The following is a 27,795-nucleotide window of genomic DNA, read 5'->3' as shown; positions in this document are numbered from 1 at the left end:
AGATCAAATCCTCTCGAACGACGTCCACGTGTTTCATGTATTTGGTTTTGTCGTGAATCATCTGGAAGTAGCGGGAAGGTTCTGTCAAATATTCCGTCTTGGGTAAACACGGTCGTTGTGCCATTTTACCCCACAAGCAATTTAACATCACTTTGGCAAACGATCGCCTGCCTTCGTTTTTCTCGATGTGGTCTAAAGAGATGCCTTCTTGTTCATAGTATTTCTCTTTGAATTGTATTTGGTCTTCGGGAGTGTGACACCAGGAAGGATAGCCGCTGGCTTCTTGTTTCAGTTTCAAAAAGGCATCCACGTAGTCAGCGAAAATGCCTTTCTGACTGGGATCACCCTTGTGGTATTGTTGTGTCTTGGGAAAGTGACAAATTTCGTACACTTCTAACAGTTGGTATCCCATGTCCAGAGCTTTGAACAATTCTACGCTGACCCAGGTTCCCGTCAAGGCCCGTTCTTCCTGGGTGTGCTGACAAGGTTGGTCTTGGTTGCACGTTTCGGCACAAGTACGGCACAATGGAAACATCAGTTTGCCTTGACAATGGTGAGGTAAGACGGGATGGTATAGGTTCGTGGGAGGCAAAACTTTACACTTGATCAGACCTTCGTATTGTCGAATGTTTTTCAGGTCGATGTGTTCCGTCAACAATTGTGGGTGCCCTACAGGAAAGCGACAATATTTGCACACGTAGGGATACAGCGAACACACGTCCAAGTATTTGATTTCTTCTCCTTTCTCTTCGTCGGCTTGGTATAGGAAACAGGTGGCATTGGTCCTTCCTCCGTACAAACTATCCCTCGGGTTCAGCGGGTCCATGAACTGGTAACTTTCCACGAGGCGTTTAAACTCGGGATCGGTTTTCAAGCGGTGATCGTATTCGTGTTCCCACATTTCCACCACTTGGCATCCTTCCTGTTCCAACTTTAGGCGTCGCTGACAAGTGTCCTGGTACAAGTCTTCCATGGTTCGTTGTAAAAACTGATTTTTAGTGCTAAGATCAGGGTAACAGACGGGACATCCGTGAAATAAGCAACCGTTAAACTCGTACACGATCTTGGGGTTTTCTAAGTCCCAGCCATCTATTGAATATGTTCCGATGGTCTTTTCACCCCCTCCGTTGCGGGCATGCTGAATCCATTTGTTTTCCTTGTCGCACAAGTAATGTAACCAACGTAGGGCTTTGGCCGAGTATTGACGTTTGACAAAGTTGGTCGTTTGAGGGCTGATGACAGCCACGGTGTTTTCAGGCATGAATCGTTGTCGATACACTAAGGAACACGCTTTGGCAATGGTGCAAGCTTCTTTCAAAGGATCGACCCCTCCGTGTTCCATGAACAGTTCTCGAAATTTTCCACAGCAACGCCGTAAAATGTCCACGTCGGAACGACAATACTTTAGCATTTCTTCCTGAAAGTCGAAAGGGTCCGAGGCGTGAGCCTGGTACCAAGCGTAGAAAGCTTCTCGTTGTTCGGTACGCATGTTGTCGGGGTCGTAATAGTGAGCCTCAGGTAAATGGGGTAGAACGGCGTGTTGATTGGCTTCCGTATTGAAAAAGTGTGGAAAGTACCCTTTAGCCATTTCTGTCATTCCAAACGTTTTAGGCATTCGACTCAAAGGCATGGCCAAATAGCTCATCGAATCTTTAAACTGTACTTGTCCCACTTGCATGAAAATGATTTTGGCTCCGTTCAAAGTCACTTTAGGACGTTCGGTGCCATGTTCCGTATAGTATCTGAGAAGAAACTGTCCATCGTATCCGGAGAAATTGTGAGCCATCACCGTGGCATGACGATGACAGTCTCCGTAACGTTCGATGTCCTCTTGGCTCCACGTCTTGTCGATGGGGTCTAAGACCCATCGAGCGAAATCGGCTAGCGTGTTCGGTCCCCGAAAGATTTTTTCACGTCCTCCAGGAATCTTGCTGCAGTGAGGGCAATGACTGAAGATAGGTTCTTGAATGCACTTCTCGCACGCTCGATGAGCCACGCAGAAATTAGGAATGTGAATGCCAGTCTCTTGCATACATTCGAAATCGAAAAAGATGAAATTGCTTTTCTTCTTGTGACCATCCTCTTTCTCTGGTTGGGGTTGGTATTTTTGCACGTAGCATTGGTGTTTCAAGTTCACGATGTGATGACAAATGTGACATTTTTTTTTCCTGAACATACGTGTGCCTTGGTACTATTGGTACGTATGCCTTGTCCACACGTAGGGCACAATCTCAGGAGTTGACAAGCACATTTCTGCTGTGAACCTTGCGTCTTCAGATGTTGTTGGTAACAGGCAGGGCTGAAAAACGTGCGCAGAGAAGCAGGACAATGCAATGGTTTTTGCCCTTCGCTCAGACAGGGTGGAGAGGCCAAACATCCTCGGCATTTCGATCCACAATGTTTGTGTTGCTCTCGATTATTATAACCACGGTCACATTTCTCACAGTAATATCTGTATCCCAGGAATCCGGGCATGGCGGTAATGGTATCGAAATGTTCATCGTGATAATAGACATGAATGTATTTTCCGTCCTTAAAGTCTTGGCCTCGAAACAACAGAGGTCCGCGCACTTCTTGAGGGTGCACTTTCAAGGTGTATCGTGGAGCTAGGGCATCTTGCAATTTTTGCATCTCAGGAATGCCACAGGGTGTGTCTTTGGACAGTCCGGCTTGTTGTAACAGGAGTTCTGCTTCATTTCGTTGTTTGGCTCGATCGGATCGTTGAATAGTTTTCCAGGTTCTTTTCCATTCTACCGTGACGTTCTTGTTGGCATAGGTTCGTCCCACCACGATGGCACGGGCTAAACACATCTGGTCTTGAGGGTTGTTAATTCGGACGAGACTTGTTTTGATGTTGCGAAGGTCGTCCACCAATAAGACCTTTTTGCGTCCAGTCCCTTGAGGAGGAGAGACGTGGGCCATTTTCAGTGTGGCTTTACCATCGGTGATGTCAAACTGATCATTAGATTGTTGTACGTGTTGAATCTTGTCCATGACTTTGGAAGGGGTTAGTTCTGCGGGTCTGCTAAACTCGATCCAAACAGGGGATTTCAAGCTGTCGTGATCTATGGATAGTGTCAAGAAATCGTCTTCTTTGGGTTGACATTGTTGCTTTAGTGTGGTGAGCAAAGAATCCCACATCTCGGTGATAAACCCTTCTGCTTTGTCCAATGGTACGTCGGACTTGAAATCTTTAAACTTCACCGTGTAGGTGTAAGTCGTGGTTCTAAATTTTCTAGAGGGTCGCTTTTCCGTCTCTCGAATGTGATAGTACTTTTCAGGGTTAACTGGTTGACTTTGGTTTGGAGTGGGCTCTCTATGTCTGGTCGCAGACGTGGAAGGTGTTGGTTCAGGTTTGCTCATGTCTTCGTTTTGAGCGAACACTTCTTTTCGTGTGTGAGGCGATACGTCACTTCGCTGCCTCTTACGTTCTTCTTCTCTCTCACTGAAATCGTGCGATCGTTTCATCTCGATTGCTGATTCAGAAATGATTTAACCAAGTTCATTCTCTCCATATATACCCTCTATTCCTCTTGTTGTCACAATGACTTGGTATATTTCACAAGGGCAAGTGAAAGCCAAGCATATAGGAGCCCAACGACAGCGGTGCGTCTTAAACACCTCATGCATCTTGATGACCCTTCGATTCAAACCCTACCACGAAAGAAAAAAGTTGCAAGAAAAAAACTCAGACAGTTGGTGTCTTCAAGAGAGCTAGAGACGCCGGCACTGTGTCGCTGGGACACGTACGTACTCCAGAAAACTACGCCACTCGACAACGTTGTCTCCTTCTCTCAGTCACTTCTACTTTGTCGCTGAATACATTCTACCAACCCTGTTTTAACACACGTTTCTTCATCTGATATTTTTAGAAAATATACTAAACACATTTTTAAAAGAACTACCCTTTTTCGACAGCAGTGACGGCGTCTCCTGCTGCTGTTGCCACTGTTGCTGCACAAAGATGATCTTTCCTTAAGATCAAAATATGAGACAGAGCAAGTAAGTTGTGAAGTTGAGCGGAGGTGTCTAAACAACAACTGCCAAGCCCCTATGTTCCATTTCTGTTTGTGATAATAACTTGTGATACTTCACATTTTCTAAAGTGGAAATCTTTACAAACCGTACAAAAGTTATATGACTTTGGCTTCTGACAGTTGTACAGACTCTTCACTTTATAAGTGTCACGAGAAAATAGTGTATCCAAGTTTTACCATTTTCCAAAACACCCACACACTTGCAACGTGACCAGAATCTGTACTTCTTTATTTGTGGATATCCAACAGACCCGTCCCAGCATATATAGCTGGTTAAGAACTGTAGGAATATCACCTCATTTTTTTTCAGAAATATCAAAGCTTTTATGTGTATCTTCCCTGTTCCACCCTTTATTAGTGCTTAGGTATATTCCCTAAACAACACAAACAATTTGGAACAAAATTAAATTTTGAATTAAGGTTTCTCTCTGTTTATACATTTTTTTTTCAAGTTGTTGGTACATGGCATATGACATCCAAATACTTTCTCAAACTGAGAGGCATTTCTACACATGTCATTGCCTTTGTTAAATTCGGTTTTGTTGGTTAGTCATCGTTAATCTTTAATTCTATTTTTATGATGTATTTCTTTTTTGCTAGAAGATTTAATTTATTTATGTTGTTTAGTCTGCTGCCGCAAAAAAGAAAATGCATGTATCTATAGCAAAGTGTTTCGGTTTGTTCAGTTTTTTATTTCAAGCTCTACAAAAGGTACCAAGTTTGTCTTGCAAGGGGATTGAAACTTGAAGTTACGCGGACGTGAAGGAAAACATACCTTTGTTACTACAATTTGCTGTCTTTGTGTTCGTTCTAATCATGCTTGCCTTATATCGTTTTGTTTTAGGATCATATTTCTTCTGATGTAAATACATACATCAATGGATAGACAGCTTGGGTTATCATCCTTGAGGTTCACTGTACTTTTAGTTTCTTTACTTCATACAAACCCCAAAATCACTAGCTTGAAGGGAAAAAAATAACAAAAAACTGACACCTGGTACTGTAACACATCTGCCTCTGTTGATGTGAGTGTGCTTGACAAAATGTTTGAGTAAGATTAAAAATGTTTGTCAGTTTCAAAACTCGAACCAGTACTGTGGCCGTTTAATATTTTCATGTGGCAAGAAGAAATGGTACAATACGCAACAAAGGGATTGTACATTTACACTCCAATCTGTCTGCACTGCTATGGTAACAACGCTCTTGCGTTGACATTATTTTGCCACACTACCTAAGAAAAAACAATTCATCACTCATCATAAACGATTTCATTGGCTATACATATTTTCTTACCGCTTTCGCTTCGAATTGACTTCAGTACCTTTTCGCACAGTGACAAGATTGGACGTGTTTTTTGCTTTTTTTTTATCCTGCGGCTGGTCGCTACACTACTTGCTCTGAATTTACAACCAAACATTGTGTTACGCATTGTAAGTGACTTCATTGGGCCAACCGATATTTTACACTTCTGTCTCTATTCATATGAGTGTGCTTGTCAAAATGTTTGAGTAAGATTAAAAATGTTTGTCAGTTTCAAAACGCGAACCAGTACTGTGGCCGTTTAGTATTTGATCTGGCAAGAAGAAATGGTACAATACGCAAGAAAGGGTTTGTACGTTTACACTCTCCAATCTGTCTGCACTGCAATGGTAACAACGCTCTTGCGTTGGCATTATTTTGCCACACTACCTAAGAAAAAAAAACAATGCATCACTCATCATAAACGATTTCATTGGCTATACTTATTTTCTTACCGCTTTCGCTTCGAATTGACTTCAGTACCGTTTCGCACAGTGACAAGATCGGACGTGTTTTTTTTTTTTTTATTCTGCGGCTGGTCGCTACTCTACTTGCCCTGAATTTACAACCAAACAATGTGTTGCACATTGTAAGTGACTTCATTGGTCAGTCGATATTTTCCACCGCCTTAGCTTCAAATTGGTTTCACTTGTTATTCGCACCGCGAGATAATCAGACGCGTTTTTCTCTACCTGACCATTAGTCACTTCACAAACAATAAAACTAACACACAAATGATCACGCCATGGGCGACTCATGGAAATTATGTTAGTCATGTTACGAAATATATCACGACTTGTTTGGATGTACTTTTCTGTGGTCACTCTTTAAACACATGCGTCTTCAGTTCACTCTTGTCATGTTTTTTAAAGGGTGTATTTTTTCTATGGATGTGATTGTTATGTTCTATATGTTCTTTTATGTTTTCAGTGATTTTACTTTATATCTGTATTTTAATTTAGATGTATATACTATGTAGTCTGAAATAAAGAATTCTTATCTTGTCTTATGTAAGTGGAATGAGTGTTTCTTTGAAACTTTCATAAGGAATATATACCGTAAAAAAACAAACGTACGTGTCGTGATATTTTTAAAGTAGGAATACATGCTTTCTCTCTCTCTCTCTCTCTCTCTCTCTCTCTCTGTGGTTTTGATTTATACCCTAATGAAATATGTTCCCGTTTGAAGATACCTCTCCAAAATTGTGATCAGTGGTCACCATAATTACGCGAACTGTTCCGTTTGTCATCTTATTTTTTTCAAAAGTTTACACTCTAAAAAATTGTAGAACGATTTTTTTTCTTCCATCAGTAAATCTTTGGATAAAATAAAAGCTTGAGTTTGCACAATTCTGGTATCTTAACTTTATCCTATTTTGGAATTGAAACATGTCACAGAATTTTTTTTCTTCTAACATTAGATTTACAGTTTTTCAGAAAAAAAGACAATCACACGGCTTTTTCAAGAATGAAGCAAGCGACATTGCACTGTATAACCCTGCCTATGGTTAACTCTGAATTCTAAAGTCAAAACATGGGTTCAGGAAAAAATGTAACAATGTTCGTCCTATCCTCCTAAGACGAACATTGTTACATTTTTTCCTGAACCCATGTTTGGCTTTAGAATTCAGAGTTAACCATAGGCAGGGTTATACAGTGCAATGTCGCTTGCTTCATTCTTGAAAAAGCCGTGTGATTGTCTTTTTTTCTGAAAAACTGTAAATCTAATGTTAGAAGAAAAAAAATTCCGTGACATGTTTCAATTCCAAAATAGGATAAAGTTAAGATACCAGAATTGTGCAAACTCAAGCTTTTATTTTATCCAAAGATTTACTGATGGAAGAAAAAAAATCGTTCTACAATTTTTTAGAGTGTAAACTTTTGAAAAAAATAAGATGACAAACGGAACAGTTCGCGTAATTATGGTGACCACTGATCACAATTTTGGAGAGGTATCTTCAAACGGGAACATATTTCATTAGGGTATAAATCAAAACCACAGAGAGAGAGAGAGAGAGAGAAAGCATGTATTCCTACTTTAAAAATATCACGACACGTACGTTTGTTTTTTTACGGTATATTTTCCTTATGAAAGTTTCAAAGAAACACTCATTCCACTTACATAAGACAAGATAAGAATTCTTTATTTCAGACTACATAGTCTATACATCTAAATTAAAATACAGATATAAAGTAAAATCACTGAAAACATAAAAGAACATATAGAACATAACAATCACATCCATAGAAAAAATACACCCTTTAAAAAACATGACAAGAGTGAACTGAAGACGCATGTGTTTAAAGAGTGACCACAGAAAAGTACATCCAAACAAGTCGTGATATATTTCGTAACATGACTAACATAATTTCCATGAGTCGCCCATGGCGTCATCATTTGTGTGTTAGTTTTATTGTTTGTGAAATGACTAATGGTCAGGTAGAGAAAAACGCGTCTGATTATCTCGCGGTGCGAATAACAAGTGAAACCAATTTGAAGCTAAGGCGGTGGAAAATATCGACTGACCAATGAAGTCACTTACAATGTGCAACACATTGTTTGGTTGTAAATTCAGGGCAAGTAGAGTAGCGACCAGCCGCAGAATAAAAAAAAAAAAAACACGTCCGATCTTGTCACTGTGCGAAACGGTACTGAAGTCAATTCGAAGCGAAAGCGGTAAGAAAATAAATATAGCCAATGAAATCGTTTATGATGAGTGATGCATTGTTTTTTTTCTTAGGTAGTGTGGCAAAATAATGCCAACGCAAGAGCGTTGTTACCATTTGCAGTGCAGACAGATTGGAGAGTGTAAACGTACAAACCCTTTCTTGCGTATTGTACCATTTCTTCTTGCCAGATCAAATACTAAACGGCCACAGTACTGGTTCGCGTTTTGAAACTGACAAACATTTTTAATCTTACTCAAACATTTTGACAAGCACACTCATATGAATAGAGACAGAAGTGTAAAATATCGGTTGGCCCAATGAAGTCACTTACAATGCGTAACACAATGTTTGGTTGTAAATTCAGAGCAAGTAGTGTAGCGACCAGCCGCAGGATAAAAAAAAAGCAAAAAACACGTCCAATCTTGTCACTGTGCGAAAAGGTACTGAAGTCAATTCGAAGCGAAAGCGGTAAGAAAATATGTATAGCCAATGAAATCGTTTATGATGAGTGATGAATTGTTTTTTCTTAGGTAGTGTGGCAAAATAATGTCAACGCAAGAGCGTTGTTACCATAGCAGTGCAGACAGATTGGAGTGTAAATGTACAATCCCTTTGTTGCGTATTGTACCATTTCTTCTTGCCACATGAAAATATTAAACGGCCACAGTACTGGTTCGAGTTTTGAAACTGACAAACATTTTTAATCTTACTCAAACATTTTGTCAAGCACACTCACATCAACAGAGGCAGATGTGTTACAGTACCAGGTGTCAGTTTTTTGTTATTTTTTTCCCTTCAAGCTAGTGATTTTGGGGTTTGTATGAAGTAAAGAAACTAAAAGTACAGTGAACCTCAAGGATGATAACCCAAGCTGTCTATCCATTGATGTATGTATTTACATCAGAAGAAATATGATCCTAAAACAAAACGATATAAGGCAAGCATGATTAGAACGAACACAAAGACAGCAAATTGTAGTAACAAAGGTATGTTTTCCTTCACGTCCGCGTAACTTCAAGTTTCAATCCCCTTGCAAGACAAACTTGGTACCTTTTGTAGAGCTTGAAATAAAAAACTGAACAAACTGAAACACTTTGCTATAGATACATGCATTTTCTTTTTTGCAGCAGCAGACTAAACAACATAAATAAATTAAATCTTCTAGCAAAAAAGAAATACATCATAAAAATAGAATTAAAGATTAACGATGACTAACCAACAAAACCGAATTTAACAAAGGCAATGACATGTGTAGAAATGCCTCTCAGTTTAAGAAAGTATTTGGATGTCATATGCCATGTACCAACAACTTGAAAAAAAATGTATAAACAGAGAGAAACCTTAATTCAAAATTTAATTTTGTTCCAAATTGTTTGTGTTGTTTAGGGAATATACCTAAGCACTAATAAAGGGTGGAACAGGGAAGATACACATAAAAGCTTTGATATTTCTGAAAAAAATGAGGTGATATTCCTACAGTTCTTAACCAGCTATATATGCTGGGACGGGTCTGTTGGATATCCACAAATAAAGAAGTACAGATTCTGGTCACGTTGCAAGTGTGTGGGTGTTTTGGAAAATGATAAAACTTGGATACACTATTTTCTCGTGACACTTATAAAGTGAAGAGTCTGTACAACTGTCAGAAGCCAAAGTCATATAACTTTTGTACGGTTCGTAAAGATTTCCACTTTAGAAAATGTGAAGTATCACAAGTTATTACCACAAACAGAAATGGAACATAGGGGCTTGGCAGTTGTTGTTTAGACACCTCCGCTCAACTTCACAACTTACTTGCTCTGTCTCATATTTTGATCTTAAGGAAAGATCATCTTTGTGCAGCAACAGTGGCAACAGCAGCAGGAGACGCCGTCACTGCTGTCGAAAAAGGGTAGTTCTTTTAAAAATGTGTTTAGTATATTTTCTAAAAATATCAGATGAAGAAACGTGTGTTAAAACAGGGTTGGTAGAATGTATTCAGCGACAAAGTAGAAGTGACTGAGAGAAGGAGACAACGTTGTCGAGTGGCGTAGTTTTCTGGAGTACGTACGTGTCCCAGCGACACTGTGCCGGCGTCTCTAGCTCTCTTGAAGACACCAACTGTCTGGGTTTTTTTCTTGCAACTTTTTTCTTTCGTGGTAGGGTTTGAATCGAAGGGTCATCAAGATGCATGAGGTGTTTAAGACGCACCGCTGTCGTTGGGCTCCTATATGCTTGGCTTTCACTTGCCCTTGTGAAATATACCAAGTCATTGTGACAACAAGAGGAATAGAGGGTATATATGGAGAGAATGAACTTGGTTAAATCATTTCTGAATCAGCAATCGAGATGAAACGATCGCACGATTTCAGTGAGAGAGAAGAAGAACGTAAGAGGCAGCGAAGTGACGTATCGCCTCACACACGAAAAGAAGTGTTCGCTCAAAACGAAGACATGAGCAAACCTGAACCAACACCTTCCACGTCTGCGACCAGACATAGAAAGCCCACTCCAAACCAAAGTCAACCAGTTAACCCTGAAAGTACTATCACATTCGAGAGACGGAAAAGCGACCCTCTAGAAAATTTAGAACCACGACTTACACCTACACGGTGAAGTTTAAAGATTTCAAGTCCGACGTACCATTGGACAAAGCAGAAGGGTTTATCACCGAGATGTGGGATTCTTTGCTCACCACACTAAAGCAACAATGTCAACCCAAAGAAGACGATTTCTTGACACTATCCATAGATCACGACAGCTTGAAATCCCCTGTTTGGATCGAGTTTAGCAGACCCGCAGAACTAACCCCTTCCAAAGTCATGGACAAGATTCAACACGTACAACAATCTAATGATCAGTTTGACATCACCGATGGTAAAGCCACACTGAAAATGGCCCACGTCTCTCCTCCTCAAGGGACTGGACGCAAAAAGGTCTTATTGGTGGACGACCTTCGCAACATCAAAACAAGTCTCGTCCGAATTAACAACCCTCAAGACCAGATGTGTTTAGCCCGTGCCATCGTGGTGGGACGAACCTATGCCAACAAGAACGACACGGTAGAATGGAAAAGAACCTGGAAAACTATTCAACGATCCGATCGAGCCAAACAACGAAATGAAGCAGAACTCCTGTTACAACAAGCCGGACTGTCCAAAGACACACCCTGTGGCATTCCTGAGATGCAAAAATTGCAAGATGCCCTAGCTCCACGATACACCTTGAAAGTGCACCCTCAAGAAGTGCGCGGACCTCTGTTGTTTCGAGGCCAAGACTTTAAGGATGGAAAATACATTCATGTCTATTATCACGATGAACATTTCGATACCATTACCGCCATCCCCGGATTCCTGGGATACAGATATTACTGTGAGAAATGTGACCGTGGTTATAATAATCGAGAGCAACACAAACATTGTGGATCGAAATGCCGAGGATGTTTGGCCTCTCCACCTTGTCTGAGCGAAGGGCAAAAACCATTGCATTGTCCTGCTTGTCTGCGCACGTTTTTCAGCCCTGCCTGTTACCAACAACATCTGAAGACGCAAGGTTCACAGCAGAAATGTGCTTGTCAACTCCTGAGATTGTGCCCTACGTGTGGACAAGGCATACGTACCAATAGTACCAAGGCACACGTATGTTCAGGAAAAAAGAAATGTCAAATTTGTCATCACATCGTGGACTTGAAACACCAATGCTACGTGCAAAAATACCAACCCCAACCAGAGAAAGAGGATGGTCACAAGAAGAAAAGCAATTTCATCTTTTTCGATTTCGAATGTATGCAAGAGACTGGCATTCACATTCCTAATTTCTGCGTGGCTCATCGAGCGTGCGAGAAGTGCATTCAAGAACCTATCTTCAGTCATTGCCCTCACTGCAGCAAGATTCCTGGAGGACGTGAAAAAATCTTTCGGGGACCGAACACGCTAGCCGATTTCGCTCGATGGGTCTTAGACCCCATCGACAAGACGTGGAGCCAAGAGGACATCGAACGTTACGGAGACTGTCATCGTCATGCCACGGTGATGGCTCACAATTTCTCCGGATACGATGGACAGTTTCTTCTCAGATACTATACGGAACATGGCACCGAACGTCCTAAAGTGACTTTGAACGGAGCCAAAATCATTTTCATGCAAGTGGGACAAGTACAGTTTAAAGATTCGATGAGCTATTTGGCCATGCCTTTGAGTCGAATGCCTAAAACGTTTGGAATGACAGAAATGGCTAAAGGGTACTTTCCACACTTTTTCAATACGGAAGCCAATCAACACGCCGTTCTACCCCATTTACCTGAGGCTCACTATTACGACCCCGACAACATGCGTACCGAACAACGAGAAGCTTTCTACGCTTGGTACCAGGCTCACGCCTCGGACCCTTTCGACTTTCAGGAAGAAATGCTAAAGTATTGTCGTTCCGACGTGGACATTTTACGGCGTTGCTGTGGAAAATTTCGAGAACTGTTCATGGAACACGGAGGGGTCGATCCTTTGAAAGAAGCTTGCACCATTGCCAAAGCGTGTTCCTTAGTGTATCGACAACGATTCATGCCTGAAAACACCGTGGCTGTCATCAGCCCTCAAACGACCAACTTTGTCAAACGTCAATACTCGGTCAAAGCCCTACGTTGGTTACATTACTTGTGCGACAAGGAAAACAAATGGATTCAGCACGCCCGCAACGGAGGGGGTGAAAAGACCATCGGAACATATTCAGTAGATGGCTGGGACTTAGAAAACCCCAAGATCGTGTACGAGTTTAACGGTTGCTTATTTCACGGATGTCCCGTCTGTTACCCTGATCGTAGCACTAAAAATCAGTTTTTACAACGAACCATGGAAGACTTGTACCAGGACACTTGTCAGCGACGCCTAAAGTTGGAACAGGAAGGATACCAAGTGGTGGAAATGTGGGAACACGAATACGATCACCGCTTGAAAACCGATCCCGAGTTTAAACGCCTCGTGGAAAGTTACCAGTTCATGGACCCGTTGAACCCGAGGGATAGTTTGTACGGAGGAAGGACCAATGCCACCTGTTTCCTGTACCAAGCCGACGAAGAGAAAGGAGAAGAAATCAAATACTTGGACGTGTGTTCGCTGTATCCCTACGTGTGCAAATATTGTCGCTTTCCTGTAGGGCACCCACAATTGTTCACGGAACACATCGACCTGAAAAACATTCGACAATACGAAGGTCTGATCAAGTGTAAAGTTTTGCCTCCCACGAACCTATACCATCCCGTCTTACCTCACCATTGTCAAGGCAAACTGATGTTTCCATTGTGCCGTACTTGTGCCGAAACGTGCAACCAAGACCAACCTTGTCAGCACACCCAGGAAGAACGGGCCTTGGCGGGAACCTGGGTCAGCGTAGAATTGTTCAAAGCTCTGGACATGGGATACCAACTGTTAGAAGTGTACGAAATTTGCCACTTTCCCAAGACACAACAATACCACAAGGGTGATCCCAGTCAGAAAGGCATTTTCGCTGACTACGTGGATGCCTTTTTGAAACTGAAACAAGAAGCCAGCGGCTATCCTTCCTGGTGTCACACTCCCGAAGACCAAATACAATTCAAAGAGAAATACTATGAACAAGAAGGCATCTCTTTAGACCACATCGAGAAAAACGAAGGCAGGCGATCGTTTGCCAAAGTGATGTTAAATTGCTTGTGGGGTAAAATGGCACAACGACCGTGTTTACCCAAGACGGAATATTTGACAGAACCTTCCCGCTACTTCCAGATGATTCACGACAAAACCAAATACATGAAACACGTGGACGTCGTTCGAGAGGATTTGATCTTGGTCAATTACGAAGAAGATCTGGACTTTGTACAAGACGACCCTTTTGGAAATGTCATCATTGCGGCTTACGTGACAGCTCATGCTCGCTTAAAATTGTACGAAGCTTTAGAACTGTTAGGGGAACGCGTCCTGTACTTTGACACGGACAGTTGCATCTACATCGATCGACCGGGTGAGCAAGACCCTAACATCGAAGAAAACCGTTTAGGAGCCTGGACAGACGAACATCCCGACGACAAGATTCTAAGTTTCGCGAGTGGAGGTCCTAAAAATTACGGCCACCAATACCGGGACAAACAAGGAGAAGTGCACACGGAGTGCAAAGTGAAAGGACTGACTCTGAATTATCGTACCAGTCGAGTGGTCAACTTTGGGGTATTGAAAGAAGCCTTGCAATCGGGAGAGGATGGAAACCTCAAAGTGACCACTCACCAACCGAACAAGATTGTACGTTTACCCACTCACCACATCGTCAGTCGACCCCTGGAAAAAATCTATCAAATCGTGTACCAGAAGCGAGTGAGACTTCCCAATCACTTTACGTTGCCGTACGGTCACATCGATATTGGTCAGCATATAAAAAGGGACAACGTCCAAGACCAATAGTTCATTGTCACTACCAAGACCAATCGACAAAAATGAATCCTTTCAAACAGCAAGTATAGAGCGTAAGACTCAAGTCCAACGAGAAACTCGGGTGTGATTCTATGCCTCACGATCACATCACCAATGCAATACCACATCTTAGTTGTTATGTACTAATTCCATGACAAACCAGTGAAACTTCCAGACCACAAAACTTTACCTTATGGACATGCTGATATCACCCAGTATAAAAAGGGACGACTTCCAAGAACGACACTTCATTGCGAGGACAAGCGACGAGAAAGATGAATAACTCTACGCAGAAGAAAAAAGAGAAGGAACAAACATCATTGACCTCTTTCACCACCATACCGTCACAGCAAAGTGCGTTCAAGAAGGGAAAGGATTCAATAGACCTAAAGGAGTATTTTAGCATCCAAATGACCCAGACAGCGACCTCGAGAAAATTTAGAACGACAACTTACACCTGCACGATGAAATTTAAAGACTTCGCGTCTGACGTTCCAGCCGAGGAAGTATCAGGTTTCATTACGGATCTACTTGACTCACTGTTAGAGGAATTCAAATTTCATTGCCAAGTCAAAGATGAAGGTCGTTTGAGCCTATCTATGTATCACGACAGTTTGAACTCGCCTGTATGTCGGATTTAGCACACTTGCAGAAATAACTTCTTCCAAACTTTTGAGGGCTGTTGAAGACGTGCGGTCGGTGAGAGAAAAATTTGACATCACCGATGGAATAGTGACTATTCATATGGCATATGTTGCACCTCCATGGGAAGAAGACGATCACTGCTCTTGATCTGCTTACCGATAAGTGTACCTAGCACGATGGACGTAACAGCAGATTTACGACTGACAGGGAATACGAGATCGGAAACATCTATGCTGGGACACAAGTGGTAGCTGACCAGATATTAAACAACGCGTGTAGCGGATAGAGAGACAAACACGAACTTTCTCTTATTTGAAAGGTTTTGACCCTATAAACCTATGACGTTACCAATGTTTAATTCCCACTGATCCCCAGGTGACATTCCCATGTTCAATTTCCATGTTCAATTCCCCTTGTCACTAGAGTGACCCAGGGTTTTTCTCCATGTTAAATTTCCCTTGTCGCTAGAGTGGCCCAAGGGGTTTTGTAATGCTAATTCCCATTGTCGCTAGGGTGGCCCCATATACTACTGATGTTGATCTAAAGTCTTATGTAGCAGGATTCGTTGATAATCTTTAAGGCTTTTATAGTAAACAATGCTAAATTAGCCGTCAGAATTTTACTAGTATCGTTGTGTATAATGGACCTAAATATTTTCTAAAGTTGGATTATTATATACAAAGGTGGGTACGTATTTTTTTCGTATTTCTCCATATAGCGGACACATAGTAATACAATGGAATTTATTTTCGATGTTAACGTTACAAATCTGACAGTCTTTCCTCATATCAGATACTTTCATATCTCCCGTTATTACATCTGATTGACAGGTTCCCCACGCTAAGCATAGTGATTATATAATAAAGATCGTTATCTCCCAACAATTCTAGATATTGTTGGCATGTAAATTCTACTCCCAAATGACCTATAGAAACGCAGTATTTCCATCGACTTAATCTCATCCTGCAGTTTTTTGCCTAAAAATTTCTTCACATATCTGGCTAAACAACCTAAGAAATATATTTTCATCATTTACGCCCTGATTACACCATAGATATCCAAATCAAAATGTAAATAGAAGCTTTTTAACATAGTTAGCCCAGCAATCATAATTTCCCCCGTCCCCATCTTAACTGTAAATTGTAGCATTGTTTTGGATATCTGTCTTCTGGCATTTTTTTGAATTCTTAGACAACTTTTAAAATACGTTTATATCTTATTACACTGCACAATAATTCTTCCTATTTCGTTATATAAGGATGCATTTGGAGTAGACTTAGATGTACCAAGGATATATTTTAAAAAAATTATAAAATAGGCTTTTTCATTATCATCAGCATCATAAAACCTCCAAACCTCAACTCTATAAATTAGTTTGGGAGATATCTTTGTGTCAAACTGACTAAGCCATCCATTTACGGGTAATCTGCCAAACTCTGAAAGATTTTGTTTCAATATATGCACAGCCCTCAGCGTCTACTAGGATATGTTTTTTCTGACACATATACTAAGAGTTGTTTTTAATAATAATAATAATAAGAAGGAGAAGAAGACTGTTGTTGTTATTATTATTATTATTATTATTAGTAGTAGTAGTAGTAGTAATAAGAAGAAGAAGTAGAAAAAGAAGAAGAAACATATTAATGATAATAATAATAATAATAATAATAAAATCAGCTAGCTAATAGTAATAATGTTATACACGTCTTTGTCTGTCCTTCTTTATGATTCAGCAATCATGCTTGTACCAGTGAATAAAAGGTACGATATAGATTCAAATGACAAGGATTCAGAATAATTTTAAAATTTACCATATGCGGTCTTATAGTCAGCATATTGATTCTACAGTCAAGCAAAGACATTTTGGTAAGAGCTTACCTTGGGAATGAACTTGACTGTTTGTGTTCCCAGATTTCTCAGAAATTCCCTGATTGCATTATGCAGCTTGTTTTCAGCATCGTCAGTCTAAAATTTATTAAATTGCTCTTCATTTCATCTTGCTTAATCATACAACGAGGACGTAAATATAGGAAAAATAACACTATTAAGTGTTTGCTTACAAGCTTTCAGTATAGTTATTAATTATATCAGAATAAAATAAATTGCATTGTGGTCAGGTCTTTTTTAAAAATAAATTTTACTTATTTCTTGTGTTCATTTTAAACATCGGTCAATACTTATTTGTTATGTGTGGGGTGGGTATAGAACGAGTGGATGACTGCATATTAGTGCAAAGGAACATTTAAGACAAATCGTTACAAACAGGGGCAGATTAAGGCTCACTGGTGCCCTAAGCACTGACAAATCTTGGTGGCCCCCTCCTTTCCACGCTGACCCAGTCCATTTTAGTTGTTAACCCTAGGGTACACCATGATCAAGAAACAGAACATTATGATCAATTTGCACTAGTTTTATCAATTGTTTTACAAATCTTCGTTCGTTTTTTTTTCTTTTCAACCTTTTCTCAACTTTGTGGTACCCCCTTTGGCCCTGGTGCCCTAAGCACGTGCTTAGTTTGCTTAATGGTTAATACGCCCCTGGTTACAAACGATAACTGTACGATCACAAAAGGAAATCTGTATCTAATAGGCTGCTAGAAAACTAGACCGGAAACGTCAAAGATCACTAGCCTGTCGGATAACTGGTATGTCAGAGATCTCGGTGTTAATTAAAATGAGTCTATATAAACAGTAGCAATAATTAAGCTCGCACGTTAGAGTCTAACTAATTGGCAACATTTAAGTATTATAGCTCAATATCAATGACATATTGGGACATAATGCTTCGTTGTAAACTCGTTTGGACTTCTTTCTTAAGTGTTTTGATTTACAATCTTCCACGTGAGTAGCCATTTGTAACACTTGAGGGACAATGGATCTTATTACCATTGAACATAGCGGACAAAATGTATAGAGACAATGGGAAACTTAATATGGTAAAGTCATGGGGTTTATAGGGAGAAAGGTCTTTATAGTGACAAAAGGATTGAAAGGGTCAAACTGGATCATAGGCACAATAGAAACATGTACAAAGAAGCAAATACTTATACCACACAAGAACACAACAATTTTGGTAACAGAAGAAGAGCATATCTTTTTGAGGCATGGGAGTGGCCCTGAAAAGGTAATTGGGGTTTGTCAACTCAATCGATTTAACATACGCAGCATCGCACTGGTCTTTTTATCTTCCTCAAACTTTGTCTGACAGCGGGACCTTACATCAAGACTCCCTTCGAAAAGCCTTGCCTCTCCACATAAATCCTTCTCTTCCAAATACCGTATATGTTATCTTTGTGATAAATAAAGATGATTTGACATGTCTGTGCTAGTCTGGGCTGAAAAGCGTACCCAACAATAGGATTGTCTACATCTTGTGACGAGAACGGGTTACGTTATGAGGCAAACCATTTTTATTAATACTCTAGGGGCGGATCGAAATCGATTGACATCTTTCACCAATTCAAACGCTCGTTACAAAATTCAGTCTGAATACGGAGAATCTCTGCATGTGACATCATTTGTAGTCTGTAAGTGTGCTAGCGTCTTTGCGTGGCAAAATCGATGAGACTTGGATTGAACATGAATGAAACTAAGAAGACCATACATTGGGGTACACCCGTGGTGGAAACGAGGAGTGATGGATTGGCAGCTACCAAACAACCACGGTTGTACTTCCAGAAGATAATGATTGCAATTTGGATTTGGCATCAGCTTTTTCGCCGCCTTCTCCTTCCTTACCTTAGGTATAGGATTTTAGACAAAGACAGAAGGAAGAATTACAGAAATATTTACAACAGCAGAAAGAAGCGAACAAGCCATTCTCGTTCAGCAGCAACAGCAAGAAGAGGAAGGAAGAAAACGATAGGAAGAGGAGGAGAGAAAGTGCCAAAGAGAGAAGAAGGACGTTGAGAGTCGAACAGTGACGGTACAAATATATATTTTGGCCAAGTTAAGGTATCTGAGACAAATTTATCAGGCTTCTGTAACTCAACCTAAGAGAAAAAGACCTTCCCTAGCTAACATTCTAACCCAGTCATTACTACTTCTACGCTGACCATCTTGCAGCTGCTATCAGGTGCAGCAATCACTACCAAGTCATCCACAGTAGTCAAGAAGTAGGGCATGGCCGTGGCAAGAATATAAAGCAGATAAAGCTCATTGCATCCAGTCCATGAGTTAGTTGAAAAGACAAACACACAACTTTCCTTTTCAGACCCACCCACCTCTCTTTAAAACAGTGATAACTAAAAGATTTCCAAATCATATAAAACTTTAATCCCTTCTTTCCTTCATGCTGGAAGGTGTACTCGTGTGTGTATTTACTGTTTACATACGCGTAGGTCCTTATTATAAAAATCATAACCAAAAGACACGATTTTGTTTTGGTATATTCTATTTTTTGAAAATCACAATGCGATTGCACAGTACCTCATCAAAGATCCATTTTCTCCTCCTTTCACTTTCTTTGTCTACTTGAATGTTTTCACTGTCACAGGTTCTTCCTCTTCACTTTCTTTGTGTCTTCTTTGCTAGTCTTTCTAGATGGGCATGGGTTCATCATCTTCGGAAGCCCTCTCCGCTTCCACCTCCTCCTCTGGCTTCTTTGGTTGGTTCTCCTTTTTGGTGGCAATCTAATGACCAATGTCCTTTCTCCTGACAATGATATCAGAGGCATCTTGACCTTTGTCTCTCTTTACTCCTGTCTAACTGTGACGTTGTGGACGTCATGTAGCCCAATGTCATTTCTTTTGACAGATATAGCAATATCGTGACATTTATCTCAAAAGGAGAAGGATTAGTGTGTCGTCATTTCTGAAATAAACTTTTGTATGATTCCAATCACCGCAATGTCCAGATGCTCGATCTCTCTTGGCTCTATCATCCAGACGACTTGAGAGGACGATGAATACTTTTAGGCAAGGCGCTAGTACTATATATATATATATATATATATATATATATATATATATATATATATATATATATATATATATATCCTATTACCACATTCGAAGGAGGGAAAAACACTCGTCCTGAGGATTTAGAGCTAAGGCTTACACTTACACGGTGAAGTTTACAGATTTTTAATCCAAAGTACCACTTGATAAATTAAATGGTTTCATCGCCGATTTGTGGAATTCCTTGTTAACCACACTAAAACGACAATGATGAGTACAGACAACGATTGTTTGAGTATTGTCACCTACCAAAGTTATCGATAATATTCAGCAATCCAATGACCAATTTCACATCACCGATGGCAAAGCTGCACCTTATATGATCCACGACCCTTTCCGAAAGGGAGCAAACTCAGACAAGTATTATTGGCCGACGAACTTCGCAGTACCAAACACATCATCGTCCAAATTAACAACGACCTTTACAACAAACGTTTATAAGAACTAATGTTGCTTCGGGAAGAAACTTAAGTGCGAAGTGTTAATTAGTTACTACAACATTTCGGTTTTATACTAGCGTAAAAGAGTTCCTGTGCAGAAAGTACATATATTACCTCCAAATACATGACATTGTTATGAACTACTAGTGTGGAAGGGAACATTCAGAATCTACCTCTGAAGTTGAAAGAACGGATTTACAAAGAGTTTGTCAAAATAAAAGTGAAACGCGAAGGCAAAGTCGTTCATCACTGTATTTTTAAAACTCTTTTCCGAACTATCCGACGACTGATTCTTGGAGGATGCTAAATTATTCGCAAATATAAACGAGGTTATTGGCCACTAACCCTGCGACGACGATTAGAATGCGAATGATTCATGAAGGATATTATTTATATCAACCAAACAAAAGAAGGTATAAAATCTTGTCGTCTTGTCACGATCTTTATTAGCAGCGTTACAACGAATTCCGTGGGAAGAAGTGATTGACATTATTCAGTCCTATGAGGATAACAAAACCTTTTGCAGGAACTTTTTCCTTTGATTTTAACGCTATGTGGTGTACATGTTAGTGTCTACAGTTTTTGCATTTAGCTTAGCAGCAGATTCCTTGTCGACTGTTTACGAACATTTCCTGCAAAGACATACCTTGATTACCTTTTATATATGAACGATACCTACAAATACATCGTGGCTGTTTCTTGCTCCTTTAAGTGTGCACGAGGCACTCATTCTGTTAAAAGCGTTGCTCTTTCATATCGACACTTGCCAACCTCTGCGTTAGAAAAGATTGGTGACGCTTTATCGATTTTGAATGTTTACGAAGATGTGTGTGTAGCTTGCGACCTACACACAAACTGGAAAGGTCCACATGACTTGAAAAGTTTTGGTTTCATTGCTTGGAGGAAGGAAGTGGTGTACCATGCCAAAGGCATTTGTAATTGATCCCAGGAAAAAGGTGGACTTGAAATGTCAAGTGACAAATGTGACAATTAAACCCGTGTTAGCCACAGTGGTAGAAAAACCCGACATTGAGGAAAGCCAAATTCAGGACAGCAGTACCGTCGTCGCCGACATCAACACGAATGAAAAGCCATCCTGGGACGAAACGTTAAGTAGTGTAGAAATTCAAAGAACATTACAGCTTACATTTTAGAGTACACTTCAGTTGATAATGTTGTACAGACACTTGCTAGTATTGCACTTTCATCCTTTTGCTTTGCATTTTAGCAATGTACTTGACAATTTGGTTTGTATGTATTTTTGTCTTTCATGGCAAGTGGTGATTATGAACAATGAATAAAACGTGTTCTGAAAAAAATATAAAATCTCGTATCATGTCTAGGCCATTCTCAAAATTATGTACACCTTTGCTATGGCTACATCTTCCTCCTCTACTTCTTTCCCTGTTCACAAAGTCATTCACAAAAGGTGAGATCTTTTGAGCTAGGAGACACTGTATCTTATCTTTGCCATCCATTTTACGTGCTGATGACTGGACCGAGTGGTTCAAGCAAAACCGAATTCTTCCAACTTTCGATTGAGCACAAATCCCATTTGATCGATCGTCTACCTTAACGCATCGTTGGTGTTACAAAGAGTGGAAATCGCCTTGTGGCCTCGTTTAAACAAGTCAAGGAGAATCCATCGTCTTTGTGGACGGCATCGTTAGCGAAGACGAAAGGATCGTGTCGGACACGAGTCAAACACATCTCATCTTCGACGACATGTTAGGAGAAAATGAAGAAGAAAAAATGTTTGGTTTGCACGCAAATGGCAACATCGCAATGCCAATGAGATTGTCATAACCAAAATTTTTATCGGCTAAGTAATTACCATTGTAACGTCAGTCTCAGTACTTATTACGTGGTTTTGTTTAAATGTTCCAGAGATAAATCTTAAGTGAAAGTGTCAACAAAACAGGAAGGAACTCCTTGGCTGACTTGTGCGTACGACGATGGCACTCAAACACCTCACTTCTAATTACTCGTTGATTTAAAACCCACCACATACGATTATTTGCGATTCAGCATCCATAATGCCCATCAGTTTCACGACTGGTACCAACGCAGAGAACCAGTCGTTTACAAGTCCCCGTCGGCTTTAACAATTATAAAAACATCCTACACGTCTTGTCTGTCTCACTAATCTTCAACTCCGAGTTGTATTCTTAGATCAAGGCTTCGATAGTCATCGACTATAAAAACGTGACCATTATGCCCTCCAGCAAAACAGCAGTGACCGTTCCTTCTCAGTGTTCTTATCTTCAAGATCTACAAAATCATCCCCTGTTTGTTGGTGCAGAGAACGTGTGCCTAAATCAAATCGTCGTTTACTGCCGAATCTTTGTTGTGAATTTCGTCTTCGGAACAGCCATCGTCAATAAAAGCTTTTGACAAGGAGACAAAACATTTTACTCACAAGTTACATCGGTTACCGTCAGCCCAATTCTTCCCTGACTTATTCCAGTAACAATTGGAGCTATGCAGCCATGGCCAGTCACCCCCGAGTCAGCAGCAACATCATCACTCTCTTGGAAGCTCCTTTGACCTCGAGTGACTCCTCGAAAAGGAGAACCCTCGAATTATGAATGAAAATTTTACTTAACTTTACCCAGTGACAGTTCCATGGAAGTGTTTTCCAAAAATACTGTGGGTTCTTTTACGGCCATTAACTCATGCCATCCAAATGGATCATGAAGCGGATTGGGAAGTCGCATTGGTGGAACTCATGGATATGGGGTTAGGACGGGCGGTCGATAATATTAAAAAGCAAACCATTTCATCAGCGGTAAAATATTTATCATAGTGATAGTGTCATAATCCTCCGCCAATGCTACCAAGAAACATTCGAACACCATTCTCTATCCAGTCATGTCGAGACAGCAGAACAACTGAATGTTCGCTTTAGAGGCATTCCAGTTAGCAGTATAAAGAAATACAAAGTGCGGCGAAATGGAAAGAAGATGAGGACCGCAATAATACACTCAATCTGCCGGCATTAAACAACCCTTTTCAGTGCTCTAATATAATGTCTCTTTTATAGGGATTCCATTTTGACTTGGAAACCCGTTTTGATTAAATCCAATCACTTTATTTGATCCTTTGGTCACAGTTCAAAAATAGAACTTAAATTACTACTATGGATAACCAATTGTATGACTCACTTTGATCCACATATTTCGCAATCATATTTAGGACAAGGACGTACACTTTGAAAACAAAATTCCAAATTAAAGTTATAGAAAAATTCCATCCAATTGTATAGCGTGACTTTAAATACGAATATGGATTGCACAAGATTGGCAATAGGATTGAGATCGATTTCATAACTGCCCATGATTAGACCGTGTACACCTGGCGTTTCCGTTTGTTTTGTTTTTTCAGCATTCTACTTGACACTTAGAGTTTCCTTCCGAGCCCCTTCTCTCCCGTCACTAGTTAGGACTACCTAAGACGAATATGTGGGCCGTTTCCCACTCGTCTGGTAATCAGGTGCCCGGAGGAACGCGTTAGCACCGAACCGGGGTCACGTCAAAAGGGCTATGTCCAATCACGCTAGACTTCTGATAATGCAAGAGGATACAGCACTATAACGAATGTGTGTTGGTACGGTTAACACTCGTTTAAATCCCACAGTCACCGGGGGCTTGTTTGCTCCGAAAATAAGACTGAATTAAAGAACATACCTTGTGTGAATTAAATTGTACGGGAGTGCGACTCAAATTTCTTCCCCTACGACTAATTAAATATCCTACCTTGTGGGAATTAACTCGCTGCACATGTAAGTGGTGCGAAAGAGGCCTTAAACAAAGGATGGTTGGTTGGTAGTCGTACCATTGACAGACTATGAGAAAAGAATGGCGACAGGTGACCTTAACACGACAGAAAAGTAACACATAGAGAGAACATAGAGCAACTGCTGAATCAAGTGGATGCTCGATTGTAAAGCTTTAGACGAGTCAGAATGGAAGTGACTGTCCCACTGAGAGCAAAGAACGTGATCTCTGCGATGCCCTAAACGAGTAAACTGAAAATACCGAGACTCAATTGGACAAGGATAGAAAGGAAAAGGATAATAAGAACATGGAAATGGAATATCAACACTGGATCCCCGAGGAAATAAAGAAAATAGATTTAGTGCAACAACTGAGGAAATCTTGGAAGACTGGGAGGGCCGAGAAACAGTTTAAAGGAAACCCAACAGCCGGTCTAAAAGCCATTCCCATGTCTCGCAAAGATATACTGTTGCGAATTGTTTTGTGGTTTTTGCTTTGTATAAGTACGTGTTTCTTTATATATGTTTTGTTGGTGCCTATAATCCATTTTGTACCTATAACTCATTTGGTCCTAAAGGCTTCTGTTTCTGTTCCAATATAAAATTTCCCATTGTCCCTATAAATTCTTTTCGCCATTTTCGATGGTAGGGTTCCTTTGTAACTCACACAGCACATTTAACCGTGTCACATGATGAAGCCGGGTTGGGACTAGATTAGGGAAGACACCAAAAGTAACTGCGTTTATAAGATGTTTATTAATAAACGCAAATTAAATATTAACAAATCTGACTCCATTATAAACAAAAAGATATGGAAAATGATAAAGTTCCCAACATGGAACTATCAACAACAATTAACTCAACAACAAAAAACTTAAACATGAATTTAACAAATGGAATTTCAAACAAACGTGAATTAAGTTCTATCACCGATCAACAAAATAAAAGTATATGATCTACACCCTAATATAAACAAAGTCTTGAATGTATTTTTCATACAACGATATTGAAATGCATGTGAATTTGAATGTATCGTTCATATAACGACATTGAATTGCATGTAAATTTGAATGTATCGTTCATATAACGACATTGAAAAGCATGTAAATCTGAATGTATCGTTCATATAACATTGAAATGCAGGTAAATTTGAATGTATCGTTCATATAACGATTTTGAAAAGCAGGTAAATCTGATGCATCGTTCATATAACGATATTGAAATGCGTGTAATTATGAATGTATCGTTCATAAAACGATATTGAAAAAGGAATGAATGAAATCATGAACCTATCGATCGTTCACATAACGATATTGAAATAGGAATGAATGAAATTATGAACCTATCGATCGTTCACATAACGATATTGAAATAGGAATGAATGAAATTATGAACCAATCGATAGTTCATATAACGATATTGCAATAGGAATGAATGAAAATTTGCTCAAATAGCAATAGTGAAAATAACAACATGGAACACAATATATATATATATATATATATATATATATATATATATATATATATATATATATATATATATATATATATATATGTATAACTATCGTGGCGCCCATTTGACGTCCAAGATGTAACTCCGGTTCCACTCGCTCTAGTCAATGGTCAGAGAAGCGCCCACGCATGGTCCGCCCCTCTCAGTCAGTTGAAGGATCTCTCAAGAGCCCTCACATTTAACACAAACACGATGGTCGCGAAGCCCTGGTCCCTCGCATCAAGAAAACCAGTACACTTTTCCGATCAAACGTTACCATAACACAGCGTATACGTCACACGAAACCACACAGAGTTCTGTGACTCCACATCAAACCGTTATACAGCATGGCAGCATGTATAAGGCAGCTCTACAGCTGGAGATTTGCTCCCGTAAAGGGGTAAGCTTTCTGACAAGACTCATCGTAATGTAATTTGGTTATAGAGAATTTGCTGTATATGTACACTAGCTGTGACAGATATGCGCAGCTAGGTACTTAGGTTATCTGCTGCAGGCAATTCGCACGTGCAGCATGGTCTGAGTTTCGCTCAGTATTTCGAAATAACTAGAGCCGAAAAAAATATACCACCCTCGGGTGACGCTGTACACGGCAACGAATCCCGAGTACATTTTTGACAACATGTACATATTGATATAACTCATACATAATTCCGTGACAAACCGCTATTGTGTGCTTTTCAAGCCAGTTTTATTCATTGAGCACTGGGTCATTCAATCCTGACAAGGGTTGGTCTAATTTGTTTTGTTTTGATTCTATTCAAGTTATTAAAAATACGAAGAATGTTCTCAGTTTAATGAGGAAGACAGAAAGCAAATTTTGGTACTCTTTTCCATTAATGTCACAAACTGAAGCATGTCGTACGGTCATGGTAAAAATGTGACCGTTTTGATAATTCAGTTGTGTAGATCAAGTAACGCATATCATGATATCGAACCAATGCATACATTATTGTCGTGTTTGATTCATTAATTATTTTCTTCATTCCTCTCACTTTCTGTTCTCACTGAAATTTTTCGCCTGTTAGAAAATGTTAGAATGCTCTATATTAATGTAAATATGGATTTTAAGCCGTTGGATCAAACATTCCATTCGCAATTAACATCACTTTTGGAACAATTTGTTATAAAACGTTACTGGGTAGGAGAATGTATGAACTATACAATTATCATTTTAATGCTGATGAGGTAAAACAATATTGTACAATGTGTAATGTTAATATTACTTGAACAGTATAAAAAGGATGAACTCTTGTGTTGAAAGAGATGTAATGCCAACATTTACAGAATTACTGAGATTATCACAAACGACTAACTATGCGACATCTTTTGCTTGAAAATATCGACTTGTGTGAAAAATGTGACCGTGTTGCTACATAAGCGCCTGTTTCATTCGAAACACCAACAACTTGACAGTGAATGGGAACACATCCCTCACCCTGTCAGTCAGGTTAGATGTTATAAACTGATGAATGAAACCGATGAATGAAATGACTAAATTATGTTTATTTTTTATCCTTGCTCACTTTCGTTTCTAAAACTGGTCGGGGACTACAAACAAACGCGAGGGTGTGCGAATACTACAGACTAAAAGTTATTAGCCAGTCAGACTTGAATATCTCACAAATTCAATAGAAAGGATAATAATAATAATAATAATAATAATAATAATAATAATAATAATTAATGATAATAATAATAATAATAATAATAATGCCTTTCTGTCCTTATAATTTCGATCTCCAACAATAAATGTTACAGATTTGACAGAAACTGTGCATTATGTGCAAAGCATATGAAAACAAATTATATTATCCCTATATTTTATCAATATGTGTGAAAGGATGTATGAATATACATTCACACAACTAACGATAATCAAAGCACTCGGGTTGTGTGGAGGCCCCTCATCACCATGCCTCATATCAATTATATACCACCATATGGTGATGGCTCACAGGATAATGTTATGTAAATCACTCCTGCTACTGAAACAGTCTAACTACAAAAGGAATATTTCCGACTTCATTTTAATACGTACGTATATC

General features: G+C 39.7%; 1 protein-coding gene across 2 annotated transcripts in view; it reads right to left on the bottom strand.

Annotated features, from left to right (window-relative positions):
- LOC149796330 (uncharacterized) overlaps window positions 1-27,795 on the bottom strand; it is a 65,259-nt gene that overhangs the window by 5,616 nt on the left and 31,848 nt on the right. For both annotated transcript variants that reach the window (XM_089960998.1, XM_089960999.1), the window contains one exon: window positions 16,942-17,028. In XM_089960998.1, the coding sequence (XP_089817124.1) occupies window positions 16,942-17,028 (87 nt within the window). The remainder of the gene's footprint in view (window positions 1-16,941; window positions 17,029-27,795) is intronic.

This window comes from Sinohyriopsis cumingii, chromosome 6, assembly GCF_028554795.1.
Source record: "Sinohyriopsis cumingii isolate HCF-2022 chromosome 6, ASM2855479v2, whole genome shotgun sequence".
Classification (NCBI taxonomy): Eukaryota; Metazoa; Mollusca; class Bivalvia; order Unionida; family Unionidae; genus Sinohyriopsis; species Sinohyriopsis cumingii.
The sequence above is the reverse complement of the archived record's forward strand: the minus strand, read 5'-3'. Positions and strand labels throughout refer to the sequence as shown.